This window comes from Lagenorhynchus albirostris, chromosome 2, assembly GCF_949774975.1.
Source record: "Lagenorhynchus albirostris chromosome 2, mLagAlb1.1, whole genome shotgun sequence".
Lineage (NCBI taxonomy): Eukaryota > Metazoa > Chordata > Mammalia > Artiodactyla > Delphinidae > Lagenorhynchus > Lagenorhynchus albirostris.
Window position 1 is genome coordinate 4,998,762 of NC_083096.1, and position 22,192 is coordinate 5,020,953.

Below are 22,192 nucleotides of genomic sequence, written 5' to 3' on the forward strand. Positions count from 1 at the left end.
CCCTTTTCCTTCTAGAGGTGTCGCAAACAGTCATAGGCACCAAAGTTTCAGGGTTGAATTGGAAAGAAGTTCCTGTTTGGTTTTCAAAACCATTCTTGATGATGGCTAACATTTTTTATTTTTGCCAATTTGGACCACAATAACAAAGGAACTCCTGCTAATTATCACTACATCCCCTTCCTAATTGGTAATCTCAAATCTTTCTTTAGCATGAGAAATGGAAGACTCTGATGAACCCAAGCTCTGATGTTTCCTATATATTTGGCCTTGAGCAATTCAGGTAACCTCTTTAAGTCTCTATTTATCTTTAAATAAAGATAATAATGCCTCTCAGCGTGATTATGAGGGGGAGAAACTGGAGTTATTAATGTAAGTAGTAGAAAATGTGACAATTTTTTTTTTTTTTTTTGCAGTACGCGGGCCTCTCACTGTTGTGGCCTCTCCCGTTGCGGAGCAGAGGCTCCAGATGCGCAGGCTCAGCGGCCATGGCTCACGGGCCCAGCCGCTCCGCGGCACGTGGGATCTTCCCGGACCGGGGCACGAACCCGGGTCCCCTGCATCGGCAGGTGGACTCTCAACCACTGCGCCACCAGCGAAGCCCGAAAATGTGACAATTTTTAACCTCCCACCAAAGAAGACCACAGGACCAGATGGTTTCACTAGTAAGTCCTACCAAACATTTAAAAAAGAATTAACTCCAGACCCCCCTGGCAGTCCAATGGTTAAGACTCCATGCATGCAGTGCAGGGGGTGCGGGTTCGATCCCTGGTCAGGGAACAAATATCCCACATGCCGTGCAGTGCGGCCAAAAAAAATAATTATTATTATTTAAAAATTTAAAATATAAAAATAAAGAAAAGAATTGACTCCATTTCTTCTCAAACTTTTCCAAAAAAGTGGAGAGGAGGGAACATATCCAAAATCATTTTATAAGATCAACATGACCCCAATACCAAAGCCTGACAAAGACACCACAAGAAAAGAAAACTACAGGCCAATATCCTTGCTAAACGTCAGTGCAAAAACCACAACAAAATACTAATAAACCAAATCCAACAACATATGAAAAGGATTGTACACCATGATCAAGTTAGATTTATCCCAGGGATGCAAGGATGGTTTGACATATGAAATTAATCAGTGTCATACACCACATTAACAGAATAAAGGGAGAAAAATCACATGATCATCTCAACTCATGCAGAAAAAGCATTTGACAAATCTCAATACCATTTTATGATAAAAACACTCAAAAAACTAGGAATAGAAGAAAATTACCTCAACACAATAAAGTCCATAAATGAAAAGACCACATACTCAATGGTGAAAAACTGAAAGCGTTCCCTCTAAAATCTGGAAAAAGGCAAGAATTCCCACTCTCGCCACTTCTATTCAGCATGGTAATGGAAGTCTGAGCTAGAGCAATTAGACAAGAAAAAGATATAAAAGTCTTCCAAATTGGAAATACCTAAAATTTGTCTGTTTGTAGATGACATCTTATATGTAGAAAACTGTAAAAACTCCACAAATAGCTTGTAAAACTAATAAACAAAATGAGCAAAGTTGGAGGATACAAAATCAACACACAAAAATCAGTTGAATTTCCATACACTAACAATGAACAACTAATTAGAAAAGGAAATTATTAAAACAACCCTATGTATAATAGCACCAAAAGTATAATTCACTTAGGAATAAACTTAATCAAGGAGCTGAAAGACTTGTACACTGAAAATGATAAAATATTAATGAAATAAATGAAAGACGACACAAGTTAATGAGAAGACATCCTGTGTTCATGGATTGGAAGAATTAATATTGTTTAAATGTCCATATCACTTAAAGCTATCTACATATTCAATATTATTCCTATTAAATTCCCAATGACATTTTTTTCAGAAAAAAAAAAAAGCTAACATTTATACAGAATCTCAAAGGGCCCTGAGTAGCCAAAACAATTTTGAGAAAAAAGAAACCTGGAGGCCTCACAAGTTTTGATTTCAAAATATACTACAAAGTAATCAAAATAGTATGGTACTAGAATAAAGACAGGCATATAGACCAATGGAACAGAATGGAGGGCCCAGAAATACACCCTTGGATCTATAGTCAGCTGATCTTTGACAAAGGTGCCAAGAATACATTACAGGGAAAGGATGGTCTCTTCTCAACAAATGGTGCTGGGAAAACCAGAAATCCATGTGCAGAAAACTGATACTAGACTCTATCTTACACCAAACACAAAAATCGAACTCAAAGTGGATTAAAGACCTAAACATAAGACCTGAAACTGTAAAACTCTTAGAATAAAACATAGGGGAGAAAACCCCTGACATAGGATTCGGCGATGATTTCATGAACACAATGCCCAAAGCACAGGCAACAAAAGCAAAAATAGACAAGTCGAGCGACATCAAACTTAAAAACTTCTGCACAGCAAAGGAGACAAACAACAGAGTGAAAAGACAACCTATGAAATTTCCAAGAAAATACTTGCCAACTCTCTTTCTAATAAGGGATTAATATTCAGAATATATAAGGCACTCCTACAACTCAGTAGTAAAAAAAAAAAAAAAGCTAATTAAAAAAGGGGGGAAGGACATGAATAGACATCAAGTAAGGCATACCCTCTCAGAGCCTTAGATTCTTCATCTTTTATAGAAAGAAGTTGGACTAGATGGTTTATGAGAACTTTTTAACTCTTTGATTCTCTGTTCTGCATTAATAATTCCAAATTTAGGAGAAGCATCCTGGCACTTATCAGGCCCTTCTTATGTAATAGGTAAAACAATATGAAGTTGCCATGTTTGCAAAATATGCAATTTCATGTGGTTCTGTCTAATATTTCAGTGTCATGTACTTCCGTGTAATGACTGAAAGAGAATTATCTTAATATTCCTTTAGAGGACACCCTACACTTACAATGGAATATTTTTCTAACATCATGATTTTACCATAAGAGTTAAAAAAGAAAAACACCACCCAAATAAACTTTCCCAGATGCTCTGTTTTTCCCCCGGTTATTGCCTTGATTCGATTACAGATCTTGCCTGAAACTGATTGACTGCAGAGCAATGCCAACCGCAAAGTTTGCTCTCAAAAGCATGTGAAGAACAGGACAAGCATCCAGGCCCAGTCCGTTCTTGCTATGGATGATAAAGATGCCTTTCAGAGGGTGAATGAGGAAGAACTGATGGTGTTAGTCTTTCAGTTTCAAAGGAAGCAGCATAGTAGATTATTGTATCAGAAAATATATTCTTTTTTAAAAATTAATTAATTAATTAATTAATTTATTTATGGCTGCGTTGGGTCTTCGTTGCTGTGCGCGGGCTTCTCACTGCGGTGGCCTCTCCCGGAGGGCATTATGCCAAGTGAGGCAAGTCAGACAGAGAAAGACAAACACCGTATGATCTCACTCATATATGGACTCTAAAAATGTTGAACTCAAAGAAGCAGAGAGCAGAATGGTGGCTGCCAGGGGCTGAGGAGTGGGGAAAATGGAGAGATGCTGGTCAAAGGGTACAAACTTTCAGTTGTAAGATGAATAAGTTCCAGGGATCTAATGTACACCACGGTGACCATATATAGTTAATAATACTGTATTCTTGAAAGTTGCTAAGAGAGAGGATGTTCTTAAATGTTCTCACCACAAAAAAGAAATAGTAATCATGTGATGTGATGGAGGTGTTAGCTAATGCTAAGGTGGTCATCATTTTGCAAAATACAAGTGTTTCAAACCAACACACTGGACACCCTAAACTCACAGGATGTTATATGTTAATTATATCTCAACAAAGCTGGAAAAATACTAAAAAAATACAAGTGAAAAAAATTCAAAAATACAAAAAATAATACAGATATGGAGAATAAAATGCAAAAGTTCAACAGATCTATAATAAGACTCCGAAATGTATATTCCCAGCTTGCCATGTCTCTTGAACTTCAGATTGGAATATTCACACTAACTAATAATTGTACTTGGATAATCCATTGACCTTACATGTATTCATTTATTCAACTAACAAAAATTTTAAAAATAAGATTCACCAAATTTAACTTTTCATGTACTCAGATCTACAGCTTCTCCCAAACAATCATAAGATCTTACTGCTTGAAACTTTGTTAAATGAAGCCCTTTCTCTACATCCTGTTTCACTATAGAAGGTAGCTCAAAGTGCCCTGCCCTTTTGTCTGTATTGCTGCAACAGCCTCCTAAATGTGTCTTTATGGGTCCAGTCTTGCCCTGCTTTGAAGCCATTCTCTCCTTAGAAGCCCAAGTAATCTTCTAAAGTGCAAGCGTAATCATGTCACCTCTCTGTTTGAACCCTATCAAAGACTCTCCATTGCTCTTAGGAAGAAAAGCCTAGGTCCCTGACATGGCTTCCAAGGACTCACTTCCGCTGACTCTGCAGCCTCAGGCTTACTCCGCCCTCCCCGGCCCCCACCCCCGCCAACTTCACATGGCCACACTGCACACCTCTGCAGCCCCTTCTGCTGACATGCCCCCTGCTATTCCAGCCCTCCTGACACAACCTCATGTCTGTTCGCCTTTGAATCTCCCCTGAGGCTTTGGGACTTTCTTTGACCTTCTGCCTTTAAGACTGGGCAAAAATGCCCCTCCTCTGTGCTCCTCTAGAGCTGGCACTAAGTTCCATCCTAACACGGACCCAGGAACTCTCCTCCTCTGTTGACCTACATCCTCTATAACAGCGGTCCCCAACCTTTCTGGCACCAGGGACCCATTTTGTGGAAGACAATTTTTCCACAGACCCCGGAGGTGGGGGCATGCAGGGGGATGGCTCAGGCAGTAATGCCAGCGACGGGGGGATGGCTCAGGCAGTAATGTGAGCGATGCGGAGCAGCAGGTGAAGCTTCAGCTCACCTGTCCACCGCTCACCTCCTGCTGGGCAGCCGGCTTCCAAACGGGCTGTGGACTGGTACCAGGGTTGGGGACCCCTGCTCTACAAGACCCTCAACTTGCGGGCAAGTGCTGTGTCTAATCTACACTTGTATTCTCAGTACCTAGTCCAGGGCACAGCACATAGTAGGTATTCATCAGATATTTTTGAATAAATCAAAAGAGTAAAGTAGAGAAATGAAATTAGTCCACATCAGTAATAATTTTGGTAGTTGAGAATAATTTTCCTATTTCTTTCACTGGTTTTCTTCCTAAATCACTAAACTCAAATTTTATGTATAACCATTTCTAGAAGAGGCTCCATTTAAATTTTGCAAAATTAAAGCTGAATAACTTCTGTTTTAAAACTCAGACGTGGCAAAAGGATCTTTAAATACAATTTAGTGAAGAATTTGGAAGGTGAGAGATATAGGTTGCCCTTATATTGAAAAAAATATGTATTTATAAAAGGTTTATCACAGTCCCTGGCACAGAGAAGGTTCTTGAGAGTGTTAAGGGAATTTGTCTTTCTGTGCTGTCAAAACACTAATTTCTCCCAACCTCCCTGTTTTCTCAGCTTCCCTGTTCTCCAAAAAGGAGGGTGATAAAAACCACTCCTCATGTACACACACACAGAAGGAAGAGGCATGGCCAAAGACAGAGATATAGCCTTGTTTAGTTCAAATGTTGAACCTTAAAAAAAGAACAAAATAAAAAAATTTTAAATTCAACTACTATAGGTTATGCTTCAGAAATGGGGTCTGGAGGAGTTTGTGTGAATTTCTGTCACTCAGGTGAGATGGCCCCTCCTCAGAGCCAAGTTAACTATGGCTAGCTCTGGTGGGGACGATGCAAACAATAGTAAGAACAATTGAGGATGTCATCAATACTAGAATTACAACTAGAGGAATACCTGCCACAGAGGGAAAGTATGAATACATGGAACTTTGACCTTGACTGCCGCAGGTATTTACCTGCAGGAACACATCTGGGGAAAGAGACCACAATTCAGGGTGATCAGCACAGGTGCTTCTGTGTTCATTATGTGGGGTGTGTGTGTATGTGTGTGTGTGCGCGCGCCTGGCTTGTGGACATCTTAGCGTGCAAGACACAGTCAAACCAAATGAAGACAGTTATCAGAGGATGAGGAGTAGAGATACAGAAACAATGGTTTTATTTTTCTGTGCAAATGTGCAAAAGCCATAGTCACACACAATGCAATTGAAAATAAGAAGACAGAGAAAAGGGAGTGTTTTTAAGTCAGCTATGACAAGACATCGGAAAACAGAAAAGCAACTACTGACAATTACAGTGACAACAGAGCCATCAGAATTGTACAGAGAAAGAGATGGTGAGTGATTCTTAAATGTATTTGGAAGGAAACATGTTACACTTGGAATGACCTGTAAGTATATAATTATGGATATGCCCAATGGGAGCAAATGTGAAAACTGTACATGTGGTCTTTGGCTGTATCAATTTTATGCTTACTTCAGATAATATGGGAATGCAAATATTGATGGGAAGGTTTTCCCCACGTCTCTTGCCATGAAATCTAGCTTTGGAACAGATCAGCTGAGATGGCAGGATGGCACATACTGTGTGGAGGTGAGGGGAGCAGGGAGTAGAAAGGAAAGACTTCAACATGAGTCTTTCCCAGTTAAGTGCCTGCTAGCACTCCACAGGATAAATTTGCTGCATAAAATCTTCTATTATTGTTGAAAAATAAAACTGAAGATATTTCCTTTTCTTTTATAGTATACTACTTTGTAATTTTGATTTCATGGTATAGTTAAGTTTACCTTGGTTATTTCCAAAGAAAAACAAGTTTCTTAAAACAATTGGGACTAAGTGAGTATTGGATATCACCCAATGGATAAATTACCCTCATATTTTCAAACCAGGGCAGCTCCTAAAGACACAAACACATTTACAAAATGATATTTGGTGGGCCATTGTTATTAGAGTTGCTTTCTAAATTAATTCATAGGATCAAATTAGTTTCCCTTTAAATGAACACAAATAATGGCTCCTTTGGAAGGTATATCCACACAAAGATATTTAGCATAAATGATAACATGCAGTGTGGAAGCAATAAAAATATTAGCAAATAAAGTTATTTTCTAATTACTATTTTATATACTCTAAGCAAGAATATATTAATCTTTGCATACCTTATTAATTTACTTTGTAGATCTGTCATTTCAGGTATTTATTTCTTAAAAAAGTCATAATGCCAAATATACTTTGATTATAATAGGTACTATGCTTTTTTTCTCAGATAGTTGAAGAGGATAAATTTACTTGCAAATTTTAGAAAAATATGCCTCCAAGAAATTCAAGCTTTATAATTTACATTTTTAGTGTATGCATATACAATAATGCTTATTCCTTTATTGAATATGCATTGAAAAGCAATTGAGATTAGTCCGTTTGATAGAAATGTCGATAAGCTCATAAATCTGTAAGCAATTAACAAAAAGTTATTACTTGTATAGAAAATATTGCAGGAAAAAGAAATGGAGAAAGGTTTTATCTGTCATTTTTTCTGAGGAAGGAAGGTTTTTATGGAATTGTAAATTATACTGGTGAGGTATATAACTTGAGAATTGATACCAATTGTATTAGAAAATTTTCTTTCTAGATTTTGAGGGATTTCATGGAATTTCCCACTTTCTCTTTATATATATTTTTAACTTACCAGAGAACTGGCAACACTTCATCTGAACAGCTTGTATAAGAGCATAGATGGATACAAAAAGTTTAATCAGTAATTTTCAAATTGCCATGTCATGAATAATAGATAGAAATGAAAGAACATAAATGACTGAGGATGAGGGCGAATGAGAGCAACTTATATTGTAAAAGCACACACAAGAATGGGGTGTGGGAGAAAGTTGTTTCTTACTGCAGTGGTCATTCAAATACAGAAGCGCTAAGAATGATGGCACATTTGTACTAAATACTCTCAACAGTGAGACGTTTCTGCTCATATTAAGAACAACAATTCTTTTTTGCATTTAGAGCCGGAATAGGTAAATCTTTGACATACTCATAAAGTGCCTCCAATATGCTTAAAATAGTCCTTGAATTTATTTTGATTTTCAAGATGGTTTTTATTTCAAGGCATCTCTTGAAATTCATGGCTTTAAAGTTTGGGAATGTTCACAGGTACGTCAATAATCATCCTGTTCACCCCACTCGACCACGGGCTCATCATTCATGCGCAGAATGAGGTAAGAAAGAAGCTGGAAGAGGTTCTGCCAGAGCAGGAGGGAGACATAGAAGGAGAGGCCGCTTACGTCCAGCTCACAGCGCGCGCCGGCGAAGGCCAAATCACAGACGCACTGGAACTTGTTCAGCAAGTCGTGGCATTGGCCTCCATTGAGGCAGGGATCAGAGGCACACTCATCAATGTCCTTTTCACACCTTGAAAACGGAAACAGCAGAAACCCAGGCCCCAGTTCAATAAATTGGCTGTGAAATGAATGGGGAGGGAGAACTCTGGCCTGATTCACCTAGACCAGCGCGGTGTAATTGACCAATCCCCATGCCCTTTGTTGTATATGCTCGATAATGTGGGAGATAATCTTCAAAATTCCTTTCACAAATTTTTCTTTTAATGAAAATAATTTGTACACACACGCACACACACACACACACAGACGCATACAAAGTTAATTAGAAAGAGAAAACAGGTGCAAATATCTAGAAACCAAGACAAAATGGGGCCATGCATAAGTCAACTTCTCCCTCAAGAGTGTTAGTGTCGTTGCCACCTTATAAAAGTTCAGTTTATTGGGGTACACGAGGACCAGGAGAGTGAGCTGTAGTTTTTCGACCTAGCATCTACAGAGCAGACCTCCATTGCAGCTGTGAGGGTTCTGATGCATCAGTGCCCCCAGGCGAAGGGGTAAAGCCCCTCAGAAACAGAAAAATGTATTTGGTTTATTCTGAGAGATTTGGGATTATTATCCTTGGGAAACCCATTTTTAACAAAAAGCCAAAATAGATAATAGAAGCTTGCACTTGCTAATAAATCAGTTTCATAGCTAAGTGTAATATTTGCATGCTCAGGGAGAATGATTTTCAAAAGCCAAATTTTCCAAAAACAAGTGATATCAATTCTAAGGTAAACAGAAACTTTCCTCTTCCCCGGGACACTGTCATTTCCCCCCTAATTTTCCATGAACTACTACGTGTTTTATTCAATCACTCCCCAATCACTCATTGAGTAGATATTTATTTAGCACTTAACCATGTGCCAAACCCCCTGCTAGGCCTTGGGATAGACGGGTAACTGAGGCGTCTTTCTTACTTTGGGAAATTCATACAAAACCTCCGCTTTGGGAATCTCTATAGAGCAGCTCACAGGCCTGAAGTCCACTGTAAACAATTTTTCATTCCCCACCTCCTAAGAGGTAAGCGTGCGAGCCTGGGTCATCCACTAATCCCTAGGCTCAAACTGAAGGGATGAGGTGGTAGGTTGGGCAGGGCCAACCCAAGGCATAAAGGGAAAAAGAGTTCTTCCCAGAAAAACAGCTCCTTATCCCCTTAGATACCAAGCATAGCTGAGACATTTTGTTTTCCTTTTTTGGCTTAGGCTTCTGGGCTGGAAGGAGACTCCTCTGATTAGACCGGAGCATAACTCGGCAGCTCGAGGGAGCCTGCCAAGTACTCCCTGCCCTGGGTGGGCCAGAGTGTTCACAGCATCCATCATGTACAACCTGCCAGGGTGACAGCACAGAGCTGGAGGTCTAACCCGACAGAAGAGAAGGCAATTTGTTAGAGGACAGCTTTTCAATATCTTTGGACTTTATGGAAGTCACATCCCCCCAGGCCTTGGGAGACTGCCCAGTATTTTCTAGCTTTCCTCCAGCTATTCTTTCTCTATTTCTTATCTACTTCTCTTTTGAGCTGAACAGTGCACAATATACACACAATCATTATAAACATTATTGGAACTTTCATTAGAGGTTATTAATAGGTAGAAAATCAAAACAAATAAATCCATTGGCATCCAGTGAATTAACTAATGATGGAGAAGGACTGTGAAAGCACAGAATCCATGGAACATGTGTTCACTATTTTAGAAATCCATTTTCAGTAGAGAAGTTTATCCGGATGAAAAGACTCCTGGGAGAGGAACAGAAATGCTGAGCTTCCTTTTCTTACCACATTTCAAGTCAACAATTTGAATTTAAATGCCAGATACCTTCCTTTTTTTAAAAAACGAATAAACGTTGGAGGAAAGGGAAATGTTTGTTGTAAATAGGAATAAGGTGTGAGTAGTGGAGAAAAATAAGCCAAGGCTTTGAGTGAGTTCTGTGCATTGGCCATTAAACATTAATGTGCCATTAAGCATTAAATGGTGACATTGAAGGCTGGAAGTAACCAGCACTTAAATATATAGTTGAAGTGTTGTTCAAACTTTAGGATAAGAAAATCTTTGCAGTGTTTTTGATATATGTGGGATTGGAGGCCAACCGAATGGTCTCTGGGTTAATAATATGGTGCAATGAAAAGTGGAACGTGACTCTAGGCTACACAACTCTGTGCACGTGGATACTCGGACTGCCTGTGCTGCTTAGAGCCAGCCACTGAAAGCAAGCCGTGAAGGCAAGAGCTAGCTAGCCTTATCATTGAATGTCGGAAGGGAAAAATGCAGGTGTGGCCAAGATTGTCTGCTGTTTTGTAAACGTGACGAAAGAGCTGTATCTCTGTGGTGCCCAAAGAACTGGTTGAAAAAAAGAAAATTCAAATTAATCCAAACTCTAGTTGTTGTGGAGCAAAAATATACCCATTATTTTATTAACTACTCTTTTGGGGAAAATTAATTCAGTCAAGATCTCTTTGTCCAATGTGTTGGACTTGAATTGATCTAATTTGTTCGGAGGGAGTTTGATCAGAGATCAGTATTATCTTACCCTGCATGATATATGAGATGGAGGAGAACTCTTTCCCTTTTCTTTTAAGTGTTGCAAGTAAAGATTTAGTCATACATTTATGCTAGCACATCTACAGGTGAGCAGAGGCTTTGAAGGCAGTGCGACCTTGCAGCAGCACGTGTCTGGATTGGCACCTGACCTGTCACTTAACCTCTTGGCTTCCATTTACACAAATGCAAAATGGAAATAATAACAATTAGAGACAATAATAACACTAACAATAATAACAATTTGTCCGGTGCCTGGCATAGCACTAGAAAAAAATGGCTACATATCTGTTACCTGCTGTTATAGTATCTCTACCTCGTAGAGCCCCAGTTTGTTACCATTCTGGGAACATTGATCCCCTTGGGAATCCGATAAAAGCTACGGAATACGCACCTTCTTGCACTTGCCCTCACCTCGGCCAGTCAAATGCATATGCAAATTTGCCTGCATGTTCAGCAAGTCACAGACCGAAACCAGCCAGCGATCAACCCCATACCATTGGGTACAGCAGAGCTGAAGGGTTTCTCTGGGAAAGGTAGATTCATCTGGATAAAGTGTGTATACTTTTAGGGTTGAAGGTAATTCTAGGGGCAATCTTTAAGGTTTATTACATTCTACCTTCACCAACAACCGTGTCTACATCACGTACTAGAGTTAGTGGGACAGAAACACGCATCCAGAAGTACCTCTAAAAAAACAATATCACATTTTACTGTTTTCGAAGACATATTTCCTTAGTTAAGTCTCGGCTAAAAAAGTGTTCTTGACTTTGACCTAAACTGTAATTTTTCTTCTTTTTTATTATTTGTCTCTGTCCGGACCTATATTTCAGCACAGATTTTCCTATGGGAACTGAGATGAAAATTTAGAGGAGAAATAAACTTTGCATAATCTCGCTGTTGTTCAGCCCAGGCTTTTCTCCTATAAAGCTCTGCTGCGACTCACCATTCCCCAGTGAAACCTGGCCAGCACACACATTTTACTTCACCCTGGAACTCTGTGCAGTTGCCGCCGTTATAGCACGTGAGGTTGGTCTTCTCATTCCCACAGACCGCTGAGGGTAATCTGGTGTATCTAGAGAGAAAAGTAACAGCCACACTGTTCACCTTGCTCATTTCATTTATGAAAACGTTTTAGAAAAGTTCATGTATATAGTCAATGCCAAACTAACTAGGTACTCAGTCTGGCTGAGCCACGAATGCTTAACTGTGCTGTTTTGTTCCAGAATCACCTTCTCAGTCCACAGCTCCTGCTGGAGGGCTGCGCTGTTTCGGAGCATGGCTATCCATCTTCCACTGCTACCCAGTGTTCATTCGTGAGATAAGATCTATGCTGGGGGGTGGAGGGTGGCAATAAATTTAGCGCTGGAAAGAAACTTGCTATAGCTAGGGCCAGAGGAAAATTGCATCTCTATAAAGGCCAGGAAAGAAAGGACAGGACTCTGGTACCCAAGCCCTCATGTGATTTCTCCATTGCCTTTCACAGCTGAACTCCAGTTGCCCTGCCAACACTTGCTGCCCCCATCTAATAACTCACAGCTCAGCAGAATGCAAGCCATGTGCTGTCCAGGAGGTTTGTACACGGCACTCAGTGGTGACCACGTGTGAATTCTGAGCTTGGCTCTTTCGTTTATCAACAGAGCTGTATATATTAAGGAATCCTTATAAGGGGCAGAACAAATTGTTAGAAGCTAAGCAGAACTTTACTGTGTGATAAAATCCAGTGGTGTGAAGGGACTGGTTAAAAAGATTTTATGGTGTTCAGGTCCTTCGACCCACTGTGCATGTTATGCATGGAACTGGATACATAGTTAATATTCAGGAAATATCAGATGAATTTAATTTGTCCTGCTGTGCGTGCTGCAGCTAATATGGAGAAACCGGTCTATATGTGTCTATATGGAGAAACCGGTCTATATGTGTCTCTTCCCACAAGAGCTAATCAATTCGACTTTAAACCAAACGTAAGGTAGATAGCTAGTGGGAAGCAGCCACATAGCACAGGGAGATCAGCTCAGTGCTTTGTGACCGCCTGGAGGGGTGGGATAGGGAGTGGGGGAGGGAGGGAGATGCAAGAGGGAAGAGATATGGGAACATATGTATATGTATAACTGATTCACTCTGTTATAAAGCAGAAACTAACACACCATTGTAAAGCAATTATACTCCAATAAAGATGTAAAAAAAAAAAAAAAAAAGAAAATACCCTAAGGACTTTTCAAAGGAGCCAAGAGCGTCAACCAGCGTTGAAAGAGGTCAATTAGCAATGCAAATATGAAGCTTTGTATACATCATATGTTAATAAACAATTTTGAACCTCATTACAAAGTACTTTTGAATCAAAACTTTAATCTTTGAAAACGTGACTTTGATGAATTAGGCAGAAAAGATACTGGAGCACTGGTTACTGGGGCATATTTGTTTATTTTACTTATCCAAAGTCACCATGGCAGTACTATTAATTTTGATCCTGAATGTCTTTTGCTTTTAAGCATTCAGATTACCTGTTGGCCAATGAGTTGGTTAACTCATGAGAAGTGACATTTTATTGGAATGTCAACACTCAGCACCTAACCCTGTGTCATGCCTTCACAGACTCTGAACAGCAATAAATGTTATGGAGACAAATACATCTTCTTACAGGTGTGGCTACCTATTCTGTCTACTAGGAGATTCATCCAGTTAAGGTGCCACTTCTGAATTAGTGTAATGTCTGCAGGCTGCCAGCCAACTCCAGGCCTTCCTGTCCACATTCTGGAATCTACTGCTTGCTAGAAATAACCGTCTCACGTGCCTATAACAACTCAATTGTTTAGTGAATTCAAAACAAGTATAAGTTATAAAAACAATAATGAATTCTACTTACATAGAAATACTAAAGCAGTGTGACTTGGCAGGAAAATATTCATTCCTGTTTCTATTTATGTTACATGAAACGGATGTGACTGCCAGAACTAAGCTTTATAGTTTTAGAAAAAACTGTGAAATGCTTTGAAATGGGCAAAAGAGATCACTGGGTATTCTTTCAGTGGAATGCTGGGTGTTATATAAAAGACCCTCTAAGATTATCTGATTTTTCTAATGTGTATGACTCAGGTTTTCTTTACCAAGCTAGTTCACAACTCTGTAAGTTGTAGAAAATTATAGTAATACTAATGGATCTTGTTCATTGAAGTGCAAATGAATTTGAAGCGATACAGTCCATTGTCACACTGTAGAAATAGTGTGGTTCAAGTACTAATTTTGTTGCCCTATAGGCTATTAAAAAATTTTGCATTTATTGGTAAATTCATTTCCTCATCCCTATTTACAAGTGTGTATATATATTATATGGACATATTTATGTATATGATTAGATTATCCTTTGACATTTTGATTTTTGTCTTACTGGTTCCCTCATTAATTAATGACAAAGTCATCAAAACATTCATTCTGAGAGTCATGATTTCACCCTTTTGAAATTATACTTTAACATAGTCTTTTCAGAATTATATGAGTTTACCTGCCTGAAATACCCCAGAGTATTCTCTTAGGGGTAGGAGTCATGCTTCCTCCAACAATACTAAAATTGAGCTCTTGCATTTGTTGTAAATGTATTTGTTTCCTGAGGCCTTAAAGCTGTCAGACTCTGGGGCTGTAGTTCCTGAGACATTCTAACAGAGGTGACTGAGAAAACATTTTGCTCAAAGTCTGGTCCAAACCCTGCCCTTCCTCTTTGTAGAACATGCCAGCAGGTGAGATCCTGTCTTCGCAAGACCAAACTGTGATGGCCGTTGACTGTCACCCCCTGCTCAGCACAGCCTGTATGTTCATACCTGGGCAGAGAGCTTTCCAGTTTGAAGATGTAGAACACAGCTCGAAACACACTTTATGTGGATATTATGCTCACCTGCAGAATTTTCCTGTGAAATTTCCAGGACAGTGGCAAGAATAGCCACTGGTGTCACTGACGCAGGTGGCCCCGTTTGCACACAGGTGACTCTGGCAATTGTCTACATCTGATTCACAGTTCACACCAGTGTAGCCAGGCTCACACCTGCAGCGATAGCCTGCAACTCTGTCGGAGCAGTTGCCATGGATACAGGGGTTTGAAAGGCATTCATCAATGTCGAGTTCACAGTGTGCCCCTGACCATCCCACGGGACAGGTGCAGTGATGAGAACTGTACGTGTCTTCACAATGTCCTCCATGCAAGCAGGGGTTGGAATTGCAGGCGTTTAACTGCAAACAGCCAGTAACCACTGGATGTATAGAGATTTTGAGAAACTGCTCCTCCTGAGGTTTATTAATGAAACCATGAACATTTTCAAAGTAAGAGAGATAAATGCCACTGATTTCTATTGTACTTAGACACCCTCGCAGGCCCTGCGTGTTGTCACTAGCTCGCTCACCCACATAAATGTTTATATCATCCTTCAGGAAGCTGAGACTCCCAGTAGCCACTGCGCTGGTCACAAGAGGTGTTTGCTGGTCCACTTCCATTTGCCACCTGGAAGCCTGGGCCCGTGGGTCTGTCATGGAGAGAGTCACTTGGTGCCACGCGCCATCATTCACTGACTGCAGACTTGTCAGACTCAGCATGTAAAAACTGTTGCCACTTTGCAGCTGAAATAATAACTGGGAATCCCGAATGCTAATATTAAGGAATTCAGGCTCCTTCTCTGCGTGCAATATGATCGCATTTGCGTCCCTTGTTCTGAAACCAAATGTGATATTGGTGAGTTCTCTGGTAATATTCCCATTGCTCCTGAATAATATCTCACTGCTTTGTCCATTAAAAACAGCATTTGCGATACCTAAAGAGAGAAGGCAACGCCAATCAGCAACTTTACTAAATCTGTAATGTTTGCCTAAGTACCTTTAATGATCATCACGTTACTACCGTCACGTATGGATTGTTTGATACAGGCTAGGCACTCTGTTAGTTGCTTTTATATTATTTTTAATATGAAGTTCTCGAATGTAGGTTCATTGTTATTATCATCTCTATTTTACAGAAGAAGAAAGTGAGACTCACAGAGGTTAAGTAATTTTCTCACGGTCAAGTGGCTAATAGATAATTAAGCCAGAATGTCAAACTTGGGTGGTCAGATGCCAAAACCCAAATCATTTATTTCTTTTCCACTGAAATGCAGTAACTTCTAATGTTATTTTACAGCTGCTCCCACAAATAAAGCACTGGTTACCCATTTTGCACATAAAGAAATCGAGCACAAAGAACTCACAAGTCTAGCTATAAGCTGGGCCTCAAGTGACACAGTTAATTAACAGTGGAGTCTGGCTTCTGAGTAAGCTGACCGGGAGGCACTTAAAAGTAGCATTCTAAATGACTGATTTACTACCTGGCGAACTCCAGTCATGTGCTGAGTCACCAATCTGTGCCTAACTCCAAGTAGCATCCTGTGGTTGGGCAAAATTATACAACCGTACCCTCTGCTCTAATATACGCCCGCATACATGTGACCACATGGGACCACAGCACTTTGGGGCAATCTTATTGCATTTTTCTATTAGACTGTTTTTCCAATTCCACAAGGTCACTCGTTCACAGCTTGCTTTATCTCTTAAAATATCAAACCCCTTCTGTTTATGATCTCCTTTGTTACTTTCTTGAGAAAACAGGAGAAAGAAGAACTGCTTCAGTTTCCCACCGAATCTGTAAACCTAACAAATCTGGATCCACTCTGCTTTCCATTTGTTATAATGGATGCATTGTCCTTATTCTCATCTGTACAATAATAGAAAAAAGATCTCCTGTTCTCTGCCCCTGGTTCCTGACACAGGGCTTCTAAAACCCTGGTAAATTCCTAAGTGATAAGAGCACTGCACTGGGAGCATCTTTGTTCTAATGAGACAGCGACTCTGGGTGGGCTCCTAGGTGGAGCCTGGATGCAGGCTGGTCATCAGGAAGACTAAGTCATGATTCGAAGCTTGAAATTGTCAGCCCCAGCCCATCCTCTAGAGAAGGAAGAGTGCAGAAAATGGAGTTAATAATTGGTCATGCTTACATAAGGAAGCCTCCATAAAATCCCAAAAGCATGGGGTTCAGAGAGCTTCCAACTTGTTAAACATACCCACACTGGAACGGTCATGCACCCCAACTCCTCGGGAAATAATCTCCTACACTGGGGACCCTCCCAGACCTCGCCCTATGTATCTCTTCATCTGGCTGTTCATCTGGGACCTTTATCATATCCTTTAATAAAATGGTAAACAATTAAGGGTTTCCCCGAGTTCTGTGAGCTGCTCTAGCAAATTAATTGAACCGAGGTGGGGGTCGTGGGAGCCTCAGATTTATAGCTGATCGGTCAGGAGCACAGGTGACAACCTGGGCTTGCGATTGGCATCTGAAGTGCAGTGGGGGGTCTTCTAGTGGGACTGAGCCCTTAGCCTGTGAGATCTGACACTATATCTGGGCGGACAGTGTCAGAGTTGAATTAAATTGAGATGACCCGTAGGACACCCAGCTACTGTAGCAGAATTGCTTGGTGGGGGGACCCCCGCATATCAGGTGTCAGCAGTGCTGTGCGTGTATTCCTACTGTGGGTTTTCCCTACTCAGGTGGGAAACTGTAGGTGCTCCAGCACACATCCAAGGGCAACTCTCCCAGTCACGCCTTGGGTCCCTTTCATTCTCACCTTTTTTAGATATTACTTCTAAACGTAATCTCTTTCTGTTCTGCATCATCATTTTCCCTCCCTTTCTGTTGCTTCCCATCAGCATAAGAATATGCTGTAATTGCTCCAATCTTAAAAAATAAAAACACAGGCAAGACCCAAGAGCACTACCCTGACCTCCCTCTACCCTGTTGCTTTCTTATTTCTCTAGCTCCTTTTCCAGCAAAACTTCTCCACATAGTTTTAGATTCACCTTGTCTCAACTTTCTCATCCCCCATTTTCTTTTTAATACCTTCAGCCTTGTTCCCCATCACATCACTGAAACCGCTCTTGTCAAGGTCATGGTGACCTCTGTGTTACTGATCCAGCAGTCAATTCTCTATTCTCATTATCTTCCAGCTTTCAGCAGAAATTGACCTTAAGACACTGTTTTTACCTCATGTGTGGGTCACCACACCCAACCTCGAACACTTTATTATACAGCCTATTCCAACCACTTCTCAGTGTCCTGGCTTCTATTGCGCTGCAGAGCAATGTACCAACCATGCCTTAGCTCAACACCTCCACGGTTACCATCACATCTAGAAAGGATTCCTAAATCCTAAACATGGCGGACAGAGTTTATGTGACCCGACCCCTAACTCTCCAATCCCATTTCCTGCCACCCTTCCTCATGCACGTACTACAGCCACAAAAACTTCTTGCTATTTTTTGAAGACGCCAAGCTTGTTCCCAAACCAGGCCTTTTACATTTGCGGTTGCTTAGACACGATATTGGCCCCCGATCTTCCCATACCGGACTCTTTCTCAACAAAATATGCGCTCGGATGTCACCTCCTCCGAGATGCTTTCCCCAGCTATCCAAGTGAAAATGTTTCCCACCCCCCCCGCAACCCACTCTCTTTTTAATTACTCAGCTTTATTTTCTTCATAGCATCTTGTAGCTATTTGAAATTATACTGTTAACTTTCCTACTTGTTCCTTGTCTGTCTCTCCTCACTAGAACATGAGCTTTTACGAGATCACGGAACTTCTCTGTCTAGGTTCTCACTAAACCCGATGCAGGGAACATTGCCTGGCAGAAAACAGGTGCTCAGTAAATATTACTAAATGAATAATCTATAAAAATAACTCAATCCTTAATTCTGAAAAGTGAGATAATGATTAGAAACCACAGCAGGAGTAAACTCAAGGGTATCATTCAAGTGTATCATTTGACTGGATTAACATTTCACTTGATTTTATTGCTTTTGACTGTGGTGTTCTTTCCCAGCAAATTTGGGGTTGGGATTAGGCAGGAAAAGAGCAAGAAGTGTCTCATTACATGTTTCTGAATAAATGTTAACATGACAAATCTCATTAGCCCTCCAACTCCTGAAGGAAGAATACTGTCTGTCATGCTGTATAAACTAGTTTCATTGACCGACTGAGCCCATGGAAATCACTTCTTGTGATCTGAGTAAAAACCGCAGTGCACGTTAACATTTATACTTTGCCTTTTCTTCAGGGAACTTTATCATAATAAACACACCTGTATCTAAGGTGGGTTGTAGTTTTTAATTGTCTGTTTTCAGATAGGATACAGAGATAGAAATGATTAAGTACTAAGGGCAAACTCGGGGTAATGCACGAGCTATACTCTCAAGAGTATGTTATTCTAGCAGAACTATCTTCCCAACACATCTCCCTAGAAATAAATACAATAGTGTCATGAGGTCACATCAAATGAAAATTATACAAAATAGCAAAAGTGAATGCTAGGGTTTATACCTACCGGTTAGGAAAATTTCACCCCTCCTACTAATTTATATTTTCTCCCTTAAGATAAGTCATAATTAAAAAAATGTTACTGAGACTTTTTGAAAGGTCGAGGCAAACTTTTTCCACTTTCTGTAGTGGCCATGCAGTAGCAGTGAAGATCATTCACGCCTTTCTGACGTGGGGCATCCAAATCCTTTATGTGGAGACGGAGGGCAATACGCACCCAGGGTATGCTTCTTGGACCACCACTGTTTTTAGAAACCCTATTCTTTTTTTCCCTGTGAAAATGTTCAAAATGATTTAAACCCCATTGTAGAATATAACTGGGACTGAGAACTTTAGTATTTCTGTCAAAAGATTAACAGTAAAATTAATAAGTAGTAAACTATTTTAAACAAGCAATTCAGAGGGCAGAAAAATGGAAAAGGTGCCATTAAAATTCTGTGTCATATTAGAGGCCTGATCTCATTCTTTATGCAAATTCATCATGCTTTATTCATGTGTGTAGCATATTATTTCTTAAATACGAAACATAAGAGTATGTGTATTCTTTTAGAAACTGCCCCCCAAGTATATACACTGTGCAATACATTTCACATACCATTTTGATATATGATTTTAAAATACAGAAACATAAAAGTAACTGTATTCTCATTCTCAGTCACTTTGGGGCTTGGTTGTTGATTTGGGCCTCAGGTCAGTCAACGCCTAGCTCCAGACCATTATTTTAGTGCAGTGTTTTCCAAGGTATTTTATGTATTTTTTTAATTGTATGCAGATAATGTAATTTAAGTCTAGAGCACTTAAGTGAAAATACTGAGCTAAATTGAAGAAAAATATATATTTATTTAACAAATATTTACTGACAACCTCCTACATGTTTGGCACTATTCTAAGTGCTAAGAGTAACGTGGGAAACCAGACAGAAAATCTCCTTCCCTTTTGAAACTTATATTCCATCAAGGAAAAGATGATGAACAAGTGAACAAATACCTGTGTAACAAAACATCCAAGGATGATTAGAGCCATGAAGAAAAGTAAAGCCAGGGAAGAGGGCACTTGGGTAGAAAAGGGAATGGAGGGATGAGGCCCTTGTGAAGCTCTGGGCTGAGAGAGTTCAGGGTAGAGATGGTGATGGTGCATGGGAGCTAACTGCTGGGGTGAAAGAACACTGGACAGAAAGACATCGGATGCACATTGAGGACAACTCTTAGAGGGTTTCTCCCACTAAGAAAGGAAGCAGGAACATGGGATGGCAGCTGGTGGGGATGGGAGGGATATCAAGGGAAATAGTTTGTAATGAGTAAATTTGACAGTATGTTTATATACTGAGGGGAAAACTGATGATGCTGGCGGGTGAGAGAAAAATTTCAGAAGCAAAATCTTTGAACAAGGGGAAGAGATTAGAATTGAGTGCGAACATAGACGGTTAGCTATAGACTGAACTGTGCATTATTTGAACTAGAAGAAAAGACATACTATAAATAATAGTGTGGCTACCACGTAGACCTGTCAAAATTGTAAAGATAGTATTCAAATTACTAACATTTGGGAAATTGTGTTCAGTAGTACTGAATTTGGGCAGGAAAACCATTCAGACTGAGGGAAATACTCATGGTCAACACCAATCGAGTGCCTACTGCGCTTGGCTCTCTACACATGAGGTCATATAATCATCACACACACACCCATAGTTACCTACTTATCAAGTAGACGTTTTATCCTTTTCTTACAGAGGAAGTTTTAGATTATGGAGACGTATGAATTGCCAGAAGCCTCATAGTTAACCAATGACAATGTGCTCACACTGGAACTTTCACTCTGTATTGCCAGTAACAAGAAAAGAAAAGCCAAACATCACCCGGTTAATTCTTTCTCTAGAAATCAGTCTTAAATGATCAAGGATCTAGGCTTGGTGCTGCTATGACCGCCGTTTCCCACTCAGAAACCCAGGGGCAGGATGAGGCTACTCTGGCTTATTACACTCCCATTAGGTTTGTTATACCACTACTCGTGCAGGGAGAAGCAGCTACACATTTCTCTGCTGAGCTGGAGTTGTCTGTATTCTTTTTCTGGGTTGACTCATGGAACAACTGAAATGCCCAGCTGAACTGGATGGTGATAAGTTTGAAGTGCACTTACATTCAAATCCTCGAGGCAGCCCCTGGCATTGGGCCCGGGGAGGGCACGGGCTGAGTTCACACCAGCGAACCTCCTGGCAAGCTTTCCCGGCTGTGTTCGCAGGGCAGGAGCAGGAGAAGTCGTCCCACAGGGAGTAGCAGATGCCTCCGTTGTGACAGGGGTTGGGCTGAGCAGACAATAAGTCAAAGGCATTAGAAGCGCCGGCAAATAAATATGGAAAAGACCCTGTTAATCTGTGAATGCTAATTTCCTACATATTTACATTTCGAACTTTTTATATCCATTGGCTGATAAATAGAATAAAACTTACTGCTACCATCGAGAGAGAGGAAAAGGGAAATAAAGAAAAATATACAATACTGATCTCCTGTAGCACAAGGAGGATTTTCAAAGGTGTAATTATATTCTCTGTAATTTATAAATTACCAGGCACTTTCACTGTCACTAATGATAGTTTGAGTTAGAGACTTTTCCTCCTGTTTTTACTGGTGAGGAAACCGAGGTCCCTTTCGTTGTCCAAGATTCTATCAACAGTCAAACAGGAAAGTTGGTACTTGGGTCCCCAGAGGAGTGACACCATCTCCCCTCCAGCTCTGCCTCTGAATCAGAAGCGTATCATAATTTGAGTTCTCACAAGGTTTCTCACAAAGTGTTCAAAACGGAAGTATTGATAAAGGAATTTCTGAGAGCTCTGTCTTTATTTATGCCCATTCCACTGTTAACATGTAATCTAGGCTAGTGACCCAACCTTGTTAAACGCCAATTTCCTTTTCTGTAAATAACATCAATGGAGAGAATAAAAATGCCTGCTTTGCACAGTAGTCCTTCCACAGAATGAA

At 40.3% G+C, this 22,192-nt stretch overlaps 1 protein-coding gene across 1 annotated transcript in view; it reads right to left on the reverse strand.

The window, feature by feature from the left end:
- Window positions 1-22,192, reverse strand: part of CRB1 (crumbs cell polarity complex component 1) — a 267,118-nt gene that overhangs the window by 23,142 nt on the left and 221,784 nt on the right. Inside the window, exons 9-12 of the mRNA XM_060126919.1 lie at window positions 21,354-21,519; window positions 14,722-15,628; window positions 11,779-11,907; window positions 8,200-8,326 (exon numbers count right to left, since the gene is read on the reverse strand). Of these exons, the coding sequence (XP_059982902.1) occupies window positions 8,200-8,326; window positions 11,779-11,907; window positions 14,722-15,628; window positions 21,354-21,519 (1,329 nt within the window). The remainder of the gene's footprint in view (window positions 1-8,199; window positions 8,327-11,778; window positions 11,908-14,721; window positions 15,629-21,353; window positions 21,520-22,192) is intronic.